This window comes from Panthera pardus, unplaced genomic scaffold, assembly GCF_024362965.1.
Source record: "Panthera pardus isolate Hobbes unplaced genomic scaffold, ASM2436296v1 HiC_scaffold_6, whole genome shotgun sequence".
Lineage (NCBI taxonomy): Eukaryota > Metazoa > Chordata > Mammalia > Carnivora > Felidae > Panthera > Panthera pardus.
In genome coordinates this window covers 6,803,540-6,815,682 of record NW_026526991.1, presented here as the reverse complement: position 1 = coordinate 6,815,682, position 12,143 = coordinate 6,803,540, and the positions used below count along the sequence as shown (strand labels likewise).

General features: G+C 65.5%; 1 protein-coding gene across 6 annotated transcripts in view; it reads left to right on the top strand.

Annotated features, from left to right (window-relative positions):
• WNT7B (Wnt family member 7B) overlaps positions 1–11,115 on the top strand; it is a 49,374-nt gene extending 38,259 nt beyond the window's left edge. For 2 of the 6 annotated variants that reach the window (XM_019447199.2, XM_019447200.2), the window contains exons 3-4: positions 2,171–2,442; positions 8,405–8,931. In XM_019447199.2, coding sequence (XP_019302744.1) covers positions 2,171–2,442; positions 8,405–8,884 — 752 coding nt within the window. In that variant the 3' untranslated portion in view covers positions 8,885–8,931. Of the gene's footprint in view, positions 1–2,170; positions 2,443–8,404 lie in introns of all 6 variants that reach the window. The other 4 variants (XM_053895184.1, XM_019447202.2, XM_019447203.2 and 1 more) reach the window with 3 other exon arrangements.
• The last annotated feature ends 1,028 nt before the right edge of the window (positions 11,116–12,143 follow it).

The following is a 12,143-nucleotide window of genomic DNA, read 5'->3' as shown; positions in this document are numbered from 1 at the left end:
ACACCCACGTGCACACATCCGCTCATATCCACACACAACACACACCTTACTTAAGGTGTCCCCTCCTCCAGGAAGCCTTCCTTGACTCCACCCCTCACAGAGGCAGGTGGGGACGTCCTCTGAGGTTCCGTGATCCCCCCCCCCCCCGTGCCCTTTCTTACAAAGCTCTACGGTCACCTCCCCTCACGGAGCCCCCGAAATGCTTTCGTGCACCCTCCCCCGCGGCGTGCACCTGTGTGCCCGTGCGCGTGACCTCGTCGGCAGGCCTGCTGGGCTTGGGCAACACTATCACCAATAGCAGGGAGTTTGGTAACCAGTTCGTACCTGACACCCTTCCCTTCAGGTAGCCTCGACCTGATTTAGAGCTGGGGAGGGAGAGCCCCATATTCTCCCTTGACCCTGCGTCTGCCTGGGAGCCCCCAGCTGGCCCGCCTCGACGCTGCAGGGCTGGGGGCTCCTCGGTGCCCCTCGAAGGGCAACTGTGCTGACAGACGCTTCCCACAGGAGTGGTGCTGGGGACAGCGCCCTATGCCGCTGGTTGGCAGGTCCCAGGTGGTGGCAGGTGTGGTGGGGGGAGCGGTGTGGGCAGGAAGGGCCCGGAGAGGAGCAGGGGCTGGACGGGAAGGCAGAGGCGGCCCTGTGTCCTTTGCAGACCTCGGTCTTGCCCAACACCACCCTCCCTTAGCTCTTCTCAGAGGACGGACGTTTTCAGGAAGCTGTGCCTCCTCCTTGGTGGCAGAGGTCGACCAAAGCTTCCTCGGCACTGGGTCTCTAAGACCAACAGGTCCTCAGCCCCGATGGGAGGACCCCCAGGGAACAGGAAGCCCACCGAGGCGAGCTCCCCCCAGCAGGTTGGTAGGTGAGGAGGGGACCCCAGAGCACACATTCAAGGCCGATCACACAGCTGGCATGCGGGGTGGTGCTTAGTGGATGTTCATGGAAAGGACTTGACCTTCGACCCTCTGGGGCCATCACTCTAGCCCCCACTCGCAGGGACAGCGGTCAGGCACCCTGAGGGGCCTTTCCGATCACAGGCACAGGCTCTGTGCAACTACAGGGGCGTCACCGAGCTCCAGGCCCACAGTGCCAGCTGCTGAGGACCTCACAGACCGGGCCGTGGCCTGCAGCGAGCCTCGGGGCTCAGGGGCAGGAGAGGCCGGGCCAGGATGGCGGGATGCCCAGGGCCCAGCCGGAGCCTGTGGAAAAGAAAGATGAATCGGCTCTGGACCCTTCCATCCAGGGGGCTGTGGGCCCCCGTGGAGCCGGGATGGCTCAGCTACAGGGCTAACTGGGTAGACAGCATCAGGTGCGATGAGAGTCAGATCCGTGACTGGGGGTGGTAGGTAGCCCAGGCCCCCTTCTGGCTGGCAGTCTGGAAAGGCTGCCTGGAAGAAGAGGCATTGGAACCGGTCTTGGAAAATCATGAGGCTTTGGACAAGGAGGGCAAGGACATTCCCCTGGAAAGACCAGGAAACCCCAGGAGCACAGGAGCAGCTCTTTCCGGAAGGAAAGAGACGTTGTTTTGGGCAGGGGATGGAAAAAGGAGGATGGGGAAGCCAGCTGGGCTCGGACTGAGGGCCTTTCCTGCTCGGGCAGAGGAGACCCAGTGAGGGTGCAGGGTAGAGGTGCCCAGACTGTACCGTGGGCCCCTTGGTTGGTGGCTGGGGGTGGGGGAGGCAAGGAGGACGGGCATCCAAAGTCTGCGCAGTTCAGGGGGGCATCTGAGCCAGGCAGGGGTGTTGAGAGAGAGGAGAGCCCCAGGAAGCCGGGGCCTGGTGATGAGGGGACAGGGGGTGGTCAAAGACAGGGAGGCAGCAGCAAAGAGCCTGGAACAGGGTGGTGGGTGGGTGCTGGGAGGCTGGCCGAGTGGAGGGGGCGGGGCACAGACCCCACGTGCCCCCTCGCAGAGCCCGCCCCTGCTCCCCCCCAGGGTTGGGGCGCTTGGGACAGGGAAAGGAGGTGACAGTGGTCTCGACTGCCACGTGCCTGCCACTGTCCTCACCACAGCCCTGCTAGAGGGGTTCCGCCCGCCCCACTTTGCTGAGCCCGGAACTCAGAGAGGGCGAGCGCAGAGGCCAGGGTGGCCCGGTGCAGGGCGGGCGGAGACGCGCGCGGGTCCTCACCGCGCGCGGGTCCTCACCGCGCGCACCCCATCCCCCCACCCCCGCAGGGAGCCGGGAGGCCGCCTTCACCTACGCCATCACCGCGGCCGGGGTGGCCCACGCGGTCACGGCCGCCTGCAGCCAGGGGAACCTGAGCAACTGCGGGTGCGACCGAGAGAAGCAGGGCTACTACAACCAGGCGGAGGGCTGGAAGTGGGGCGGCTGCTCCGCCGACGTGCGCTACGGCATCGACTTCTCCCGGCGCTTCGTGGACGCCCGTGAGATCAAGAAAAACGCGCGGCGCCTCATGAACCTGCACAACAACGAGGCCGGCAGGAAGGTAAGGCGGGCGCGTCCGGGGAGGGGGCGGGCGGGGTGGCTGCCGCCTCACCGGGGCTCCCCGCCCCCACCCCCGGCCCTGAGCCTCTCCTGGGGTGGGGTGGAGGGGGTCCTTGGGGATCTGAACCCCCAAGGTGTGTGGTGGGTGGCGCTGGGCCTGGTCGGCCCCTCTGACCCTCCCAGAGGCCTTACTGTTCCCATTTGGGAGGTATGAAGACTGAGGCTGGGAGTCAGGAAGTGATGTGCTCATGGCCAGCAGCTGGGGGATGGCAGGGCCGGGACCAGGGCCCAGCGTGGGGGCCACGGTCCCATGTCCCTGCCCCGGTCCCAGAGGGGTCGTACCAGCACACCAGGAACGCTTCCCGGAGGAGGTGGCCTTTGGCTCAGATCGCCCTGAGAGAGCAGCCTGAGGAAGGGTGGAGACTGCAAGTTGGGAGGTCTTGAGGAGCAGCCAGCTTCACACAGGGGGCGGGTGCAGCGGTGTGGGGCAATCATGGAGGACGTTCAGGCAGGGCCACACTGGGGCAGAAGTCAGGGTGAGCCCGGCCCCGCCTCAGGGAGATGAGGGCCCCAGATACTGGGCCGGGAGGAGCGGCCACCATGGCGGCGAGATGGCCCGAGATAGAGCGCCAGCCGAGCGGAACGCCTCTCCAGGTCTGGTTCCCCGGCCCCAGGGGCTGCACCCGGGGCACCAGGGCCTGCGGGTCTCTGCAGGCACGGGGACAGACTTGCCCGCCCTCTGCCGCGGGGACCACAGCTAAGGCCACCAGCTGCTTGCTCACTCACTCGACGAACATTCCCTGCCCCTTCTTTGTGCCTGGCATTAGCTAGGCTGGGCACGGGAGACAAGGAGTAAGAGTGGCCGTGGTCATGGGAGCCCCCGTGGTGCCAAGTGGGTCCACTCAGGGGTGCAGAGGACAGATCCAGGAGCAGTGAGAGCTTGGAGATGGGGCGGGGGCGGATGGGGGGGCGGAGCAGAAGCTCTCCGGAGGAGGTGCTGTCCCAGCAGGCCAGAAAAGAGCACAGGCAGAGGGAGGTGACACTGGGAGCAGGGGCCGGCTGCCCGGAGCAGGCCTTGAATGCCAGGCCCAGGGACTGACTTGATCTTGTAGACGTGGTTATTAGCTTGGCGTCCAATGAGTGCACGGGTGGACGAATGAAGGAAAGAGGGACACAGTCTTTGCCTCCAAGGAGCTCACACACGGCACGGAGGCTCCATTCTTCAGGCACGGACACATCCCCACCTGTGCCCTGGCAGGCAGAGGCAGGCAAGGTTCGTTTACCTGGAGGCATGGGGAGGACTCCCTGGAGGAGGAGGTTCCTCTTAGGTCCCGAGGAAGGGCTTTCCAACAGCCCTGGGAGGAAGGTCTCACCATATCCCCCTTTTCTGCACGAGGACAGTGAGGCCCCGGGTGGGCAACAGAGACACTGGCGTCCCCGGAGGCCTGGGCCCTGGTTAGTGCTTGGTGGAGAAGCGTCCGAATAAGCAGCAGAGATGCAGGGAAGGGCACTCCAGGCACAGGGACCAGCACAACCAAGGCCGGGACGTGGGGGGGGGGGGTGGGATTCCGGTCACAGGTGCGGGGCAGTGAGGCCTCTGGGCCAGCTTAGGGTGGCGGCGTGTGGGACGGGCCCCTTGTGCAGGGCCACGAGGGCCGGGCCGGATTCTGGCCTCTGGGCGACAGGTGCCGTGGGACAGGTCCCTGAGACAGTGATCCCAGCAGCCTGAGGGCCGAGGGGCCTGGGTGGAGGCAGGTCAGCGCGTGGGGTCTTGAACCGTGAAGCCGTAAACTGAGATGAGGAGTAGGAGGGGAGGGCCCATCAGGGCAGGGCGGTCACAGGAAAGGGCTCCACAGGGCTCAGCGGCCAGGATTCTGGTGCCGGCCGGTGCTGCCCCTGACTTCGCGTGAGTCTTCCTTGGAGCCTCGGTCTGCTCGTCTGCGCAGCGGACACAGCGAACCTTGTGCCCCTCCCCCACTGCCCTTCCAACCGCCCCTGACCCTGAGCTGGGGAGCACACGTGTGGTCTGAGCCTTTGGCAAAGGCCGTGACCCTGGGGGGCGGGGATCCTCCTGCTCCCGCTAGCACGGAGCTTGGGGGTGTCAGTGAGGGGGAGCTGTAGCTTTTGAGGTTTCCACAACAACTGGGTCTGGATCTTCACAGGTCCCCCCCCCAGTGCTGGGGTGCCCTGGTCCCCACCCTAGTTTGTCCAGGCCACCCCGCCCCCTCCCACTTGCTCAGGGCCCCGGAGGTCAGCAAGGCGGGTGGGAAACAAGCTGACTGGTACCACATGAAGTCCCACGGCCTGGGTGGCTCAGAGCGACAGAGATTTATTCTCCTAGTTCTAGAGCCGGAAGTCCTAAATCCAGGTGCCAGCCGGGCCACCGTTCCCCGTGATGGCTCTGGAGTAGGACCCTGCCTGCCTCTCCCTGCGGCCCCAGGCGCTCCTCGGCTTGTGGCCTCATTATCTTGGCTGCCCCCCTCTGCACATGGTCCCCAACCTCTGGGTCTGTTTTTTCCCTTCTGTCCCTTACAAGGACAGGTGTCCTCGGAGTTAGGGCCCACCCTGGTCCAGGATGGCCTCATCTCGAGCCTTAATTACACCTGGAAAGACCTATTTTCCAAATAAGGAAATAGGTCACATACTGAGGTTCTGAGTGGACGTAAATTTCGGGGAGACACTATTCAGTTCACCACATCCTCAGTGGGCCAGTCCTGGGCACTGTTATCAGGATGGCTTTGGACTCCTCTCGTGGGTGACGGAGGTCTGAAGTCAGTGATGGCACCGGGAGCTGGGGCAGGACCCCCGTCAGCTGGGCACAGCCCCTACCCGACCTCATCTAGGATCGATGCCGGTCCTGCCCCAGGGGGCACGTCCTTCCCATCATCTGGGTGAAAACCCAGGTCCAGGGAGGGGTGACTTCTGCGAAGTCCCCAGCTGGGAAGCTGCCGGCCACGCCAGGCCCCCAGGCTGGCCGGACCGTGTGGCCACCCCTCTCCTTCACGGCCCGGGCACTGAGCAGACAGCTTCACCTGATGCCTACGCCCAGGTCAGAGGGCGAAGCAGATGTGGGCCTCGTCCCCCGGGGTCTCGCAGGCCCCCGGAGGGTCAGGCCACCAGTGAGGGCCCAGAAACAAACGTGTCACGTCCCTCTGTGGCCCCAGGCTCAGAGCCGCCTGCCCGCGGCTGTTGCCAGAGTGGAGTTGAAGCGCCTTCGCTAGGATGCCGGGACCCCCCCCCCCCCCCCCAGCCTGGCCACAGCTGTTCCCGGAGCACAGGCCGCACCCTTATTGCAGAAAGAACACCAGCCTGGCCTTTTCCCGGAGGCCCCCACCCCACCCACACACGGCCTGGGTCCGGGGAAACCGAGGCCCCGCTCGTCTGGGCGAGGCCAGGTCACCCCACGCCCTCCCAGGTGGTCTCCTGGGGCAGCAGGGCTGGCGCCACCATCCCTGTGACTCTTATCTTGAGGCCACTGGAGACGGAAACGGCACATTCTTGAATCCTGTGATCACTTCCCAGGAGAGGCTCAGGCCCCGGGGACCCAGCCAAGCGAGGATGCGTCTCCTTGCTTTGCAAACAGCTGCCCAATCGGCTCCATCTGCCCACCGTCACCGGCCTGGCCGTGCAGGGTCCGAACGTGCCTGGGCGGGTGGGCAGGAGGGCAGGCGGTGGAGGCTGGGCTGCCTGGCCTTGAAGAGGACGGGGAGATGGGCGGGGGGGCAGGGGGAGGGAGGGGGCAGCCGTCCCGCAGGCTGCGGCAATGAGGCTGGGCCGGCTGGCCTGGATACCCCTGCCAGGTCTCAGGCCATCACGGCCTCAGGAGGCATCTCCTGGGCCCGCAGCCCGGGGTAGGGGGCACTGCCCCCCAGGCTGGGGACTCTGAGAGAGGCATCCATCTGGCCACTCTTAGGCCGAGGGGCATACGTGGCAGGGCGGTGTGGACAGGGCAAGAGAGGCTTCCTGGGCAGGTTAGTGGGGGAGGATTGATGCAAAAATGAGCACGGGGTAAGGGTGAGGGAGGGGAAAGAGAGGTCTGGCCAGGATGAACAGAAGTGTGGAGAGAAGGGTAAAGGAGGCAGGCAGGAGGTCCAGATATGCGTTCCCTTGGTGGGGGGCAACCCGCCCTTCACCTAGACCCCCAGAGCTGACTTCTGGTTCGTGCCCTCAACCCAGACACCCCTTGTCCCGCAATTCCAGTTCTGAATATTCCTTCCCCCGCGTGCCGGGGCCCTCCCCCACTCAGCCCTCCCCTGGTAGGACATCAGCCTCCCCCTCCCCCTCCCCCTAGCCCCCTCCTCCTCCCAGCCTCCCGGGCCTCCAGCCCCCGGACATCATCCACAGGAGGGAATCCCACCCACCCCCAGGTCCTAGACACCAGCCTCAGGGCCCACCCAGCAACCACGTGATGCTCACGTGGGCTGAGCTTTTCCTCTGCAGACCTTGCGCTGCCCGTTCCGGGAACACCTTCCCCTCCGCCTAAAGAGCTTCTGCTCCTGCATCCACACCCCATGCGGGCACCCCTCCTCCAGGAAGCCCTCTTACCACGGCAGGGGTAGGCTCTCAGAGCGCCCGTTTGTGTCGGCTTCCTCTTCCCGCCCACACCGGGCTGGGAGCCCCCAGGTCCTTGCCGAGGACCGGAGCCCCAGGTAGCCAGGGTGGGGAAAGTGGGATGGTAGCTGGCCCTGTGGGATGTTTCATTCATTCATTCATTCACTATGGGTCTCCTGGTCTGGGCCAGGGCTGGGGTTCCAGCCCAGGAAGCAGAGAGTGGCCAAGTTCCTTCAGGGCTGGGCTGCTGAAGTGAGGCCACCAGAGCCCGGACAGCTGACAAATGGCCCTTCTGCAACGGTGGGGCGGCAGCTAATGATTCCCCATCTTTAATCAGGCCGGCTGGCAGGGTCCTTTCGATCCAGGTAAATGAGTACCTGGGGTCAGGGCTGGCTCTGGGAACCGGCCTTCCGGGACCACGGAGGGAGGCCCAAGGAAAACACACCCTGCACCCATTGTGGGCCCTCGGGGAGCTGGGGAGAAAGAACAACACCAGCCGGGGGCCGGCTTCCCAGCAGATGGCACGCCTGGGCCTCGCTGACCCGTGCACTCACCTCCTGCTCGTCCACCCCCTCCGCCCTTCAGCAAACACGCGCAGAGCTGGGTGCGAGCCCCAGGCTTTCGTTGAACAGCCAGCCATTTATTAAGCACCAACTACGTGCCAGGCCCTACCCCAGGCATGAGGGCAGGGCGTGGAGAGATGGAAGGGTGGGGATCTGCAATTAATAAGCACCTACTGTTGCTGGGCCTGGATCACCGCCGGGCTGGGTGCAATACCAGCTTGGCCACATGCTGCCCTGTGACCTGCACGCGGCCGGCCGCGCGGCTGGGCCTCGGCTTCCTCCTCCGCGCGTTGACCTGAAGGGTTGTGAGGCTTTAGTGAACCACGTTTGATAAACATCCGCCGTGTTCTGCCACGTTCTGGACACTCTCACTGGACCCTCATAAGGTCCTCTGCAGTAGGGACCTACGGTCAGCAGCCCCATTAAACGGACGAGGAGACGGAGGCTCAGGAAGGGGAGGCACTTAGGTGTAGTCGTACAGCGGGAAGTGGGGGAGCCCTGGAGGACGGGGGCAAGTGGGAGCGGGGACGCCCAGGCCCTGCGGGTGAGCACACTGGGCCCCCGCCCGGTCGCCCGCAGGTCCGGGAGGGCTGGGGGCGGGGCTCCCGGCCACGCCCGCACCAAGCCCCGCCCCGTCGCCCGCAGGTCCGGGAGGGCTGGGGGCGGGGCTCCCGGCCACGCCCACACCAAGCCCCGCCCGGTCGCCCGCAGGTGCCGCAGGGCTGGGGGCGGGGCTCCCGGTCACGCCCGCACCAAGCCCCGCCCGGTCGCCCGCAGGTGCCGCAGGGCTGGGGGCGGGGCGCCCGGGCCCGGCCACGCCCACGCTGAGCCCCGCCCTGTCGCCCGCAGGTCCTGGAGGAGCGCATGAAGCTGGAGTGCAAGTGCCACGGCGTGTCGGGCTCGTGCACCACCAAGACGTGCTGGACCACGCTGCCCAAGTTCCGCGAGGTGGGCCACCTGCTCAAGGAGAAGTACAACGCCGCGGTGCAGGTGGAGGTGGTGCGGGCCAGCCGCCTGCGGCAGCCCACCTTCCTGCGGATCAAGCAGCTGCGCAGCTACCAGAAGCCCATGGAGACGGACCTGGTGTACATCGAGAAGTCGCCCAACTACTGCGAGGAGGACGCGGCCACGGGCAGCGTGGGCACTCAGGGCCGCCTGTGCAACCGCACGTCGCCGGGCGCGGACGGCTGCGACACCATGTGCTGCGGCCGTGGCTACAACACCCACCAGTACACCAAGGTGTGGCAGTGCAACTGCAAGTTCCACTGGTGCTGCTTTGTCAAGTGCAACACCTGCAGCGAGCGCACCGAGGTCTTCACCTGCAAGTGAGCGCGCGCGCGCGCGCGCCCCCCCCCCCCGCCGCCGGCACGCGCGCGCCCCCGCCCCCCCTGCCCTGCTGGCTGCGGGGTCGGGGGCGGCGGGGAGCTCAGGGCGCGGGAGGGCTGCTCCCACCGGCGCCCCCTCGCTGCCCTCAGGGGCTCCTTCCCGCCTTTCTCGTCACTTCCTGTGGTCGAGCGATGCCCAGAGGGCAAGGCCGATGGCACCGGTGTCCCTGGTGGGGCGCCCAGCGAATTCTTGCTCTTTTCTCTGGGGAATTGAACCCCAAGGACACACGTCCTGGAAAGCGAAGTGACCACAAGACTCTGAGTGTCCCCCTCCCCCACCTTGTGGCACGGACATGGATGTGCCATGCCGGCTGACCACCCCCGCCCCCTCCCCGCGGGACTTTTTCCCTGGCCGCATCAGCCACAGGGCTTCCCCCCACCCCCCGGGTGGTCTGGGCAGATGCTGACACATTTTATTTATGTTTTCTTAGTATCAGAAAAGGATTCTTAGCACTAAGGCATAGCCAGTCCTAACTCTGTACTCCGTGTTAGCGCATTCCCTTGTGGCCCTCTGCTCCCTGTCCCCGCCTCTCTAGACCCCAGGGAGCATCTCCGTGCCCAGCTCCCTCCTGGCCCTGCCCCGAGGGGGCCTCTGAGGGGAGCCACCGGCAGGGATCCTTCTTTTTAAAAAATCACATCAAACAAATCAAACTGTCACCTATGTCAGGTTCCAGGAGTGCTGTGTTCCCTCCCCGATGCTGTCACCCTCCCGGTCCCCCCTCCAGCCTGGCACCCAGTTTACAGAGCCCCCTGCCCCCCTGGAGCCAGCTGAAACCCTAGGACAGCAGTGTGCTGGTGGCGGTCTGGTGGGGTGGGGGTGGTTCGGGGCAGGGGGGGGTGGGGTGCTGCCTTTGGCAGATGCGGACACTGAGGCCCAGAACGGCTCAAGAATTAGCCAGAGGCCCCGAGGCCGTGAGTGGAGGCTCCTGCCTTGGCTCGGGCATCCTGACCCCCCAGGCCAGGGCTCCTGACCCTGGAAGACCTACTCTGGGGACATCCAGGTTGGCATGAGACTGACCCCATGTTTTGTGAAATCTGGCTGCTCCCCTCATCCCCTGCTGCCAGCCACACTGGGACCTGCACCCTCAGAGGTGCCTGCTGGGATTTCTCTAGTGGCCCCGTGCCCAGTCCTACTCCTTTGGCCCTGATCCCAATGCTGAGAAAACTTGGATCCACGAGGACACTTGGCCGGAGCTCCCCACCTGCTGCCCTCCAGACACCTCCCCCAGGGTCCCCCCATGCACACCCTCCTCTTAAAGTTCAACTCTCCCTGAAACCTGGGAGAGGAGGACGAGAAGGGTCCCGCTCAGTTCTGAACCACGGGCAGGGTGGGGAGGGGCCCAAACCCCGGGACTTGGGGCGATGCATCCTCTGCGAACATTCCCACCCTCCCCTGGGGAGTCTGAAGCCCAGAGGAGGTGAACCTGCCAGCAAGGGTGGAGTGCAGCTGGCTCCCGGTGTGCCCACCTCTGCTCCTGTGCCCTCCCCCACCCAAATATAGGGTATTTACTTGTAGAAACCTGTGGAAATGTGTCCTCAGGCAGCTGCCCGGCCAAGTGGGCGAGACATTGGCCAGGGGTGAGTGACACTGTCTGGGCCCTGGCGTCTACCCTGTGGTGCCCCTGATGATGCCAGGACACGCCATCGGCTGCTGTTCTGGGTACTTCCAGGCTGCCGTGAATGCCCCCGACCTGCGCAGCACCCCCTCCCCCGCCCTGCCTCCCCGGGTCCCGGGACACCACTGAGTCCACAGGCCCAGCACCTTCTGCCAAGGAACCTGGTTAACTTATATTGTTATATAGCGTTAAAGTGTCTATCATGTCTTTTAAATTATTGTGACCTACACTGGGTACTGGAGGGAGGGGACAGCCTCAAGCATTCCCCGGAGCCAGGCTCCTCCTCCTGCTTGAAACAGACTCTTGGGGCTTCCTGATGCCATTGAGTCACGCGCACTGTCCAGGCACCTCCGCTGAGACCCCGCCCTCCTTAACTGTCAGCAGCGACCCTTCCCTTGGGTGAACGGGGGTCGGCGCGGCCCGCGTGGGGCGGTGGCGGTCTGGGCACTGCGTGTCCCCGTAGCGCCTCCCACTTCGGGAGAGCTGCTGGGTTTCCGACGGGCTGTGTCTTGCCTTCCCTGGAGGGGAGCGCCCAGCTCTAATAAAGCTGGAATCAGAAGTGAGTGTGCGTGGAGCCCGTGCGACGCCCCTGCAGCTCTTGTCCCCGGGGGGTGGGGATGCGTGTGCTGTCCATTGAGGACCGGCCCTGAGCCTTAAGCCCCCTTGGCCCTCAGGTGCCCCCACCCTTCTGATTCCTTACCCCTTTTTGCAGGCTGGGCTGGCACGATGCCCACGTGTCTCCATTCTCAACACCTTTGCCCAGGTCCCAAGCGAGGCCTTGAGTCGCGCCGGCCTCCGGGCACCTTTGGGGCCACCACACCCAGCAAGGGCCACTGGTGGTGACCGGACATAGACCCGAGGCCTCTCTGGACAGTCCGGGCTCAGGATGTGAGGTCAGGAGGCCATGGGTCTGGTGCCAGAGCCAACTCATGGATCTGGGTGGGGGCTGTTCTTAGGAGAACCCCGGGGGGGAGGGTGGGCGCTTAGGAGTGGAGGACCCACAGCCAGGAGGCCCTGGCCCCATGTGTCTCCCCCTGTGTGTCTTTTCTTCTGACCCCAGCCGGCCTCAGGACCCCTATGGATGCGTCAGTTGTGTCTGGTGGGGTTTGGTTCAGGTGCCCCCCGTGGGGTGCTCCCCGCCCTCTCCGGTCACGGGCAGGTGGCCCGAGGCCCCCGGCAGCCCCTGGCTGGCCACCAGGCTCTGCTGCTTCTCCCTAGAGGCCCGGGTGCCACCGGGCCTCAACACTGCGGTAACCGTGCGAGCACCGGAGGGATGAATGGCATTCCTGCCGAGGGCCGGAAGGCATGCGGCGGGGCCGGTTTGGCCGCTGCCCGCTGTCCCAGCAGCCTGGCATCGGGCGGAACCGCTGACCAAACAAGCCCCTTCCACGCTGTGCCCGCCAGGGCACCCACGGAGCCTGGCCCTGGCCCCGGATCCCAGTGGAGAGGCCACCAAGTGGGCTTTCCGAGAAGGACGTGTTCCTGTGGGGCGTGGAGACTGGGAGGCCGACGGAAAACACCCTGGACTTGCAGCCCAAGCCCGTTCCTTCCTACTCGGGCGCGGACAGCTCCTAGGGTGGCCCCAGT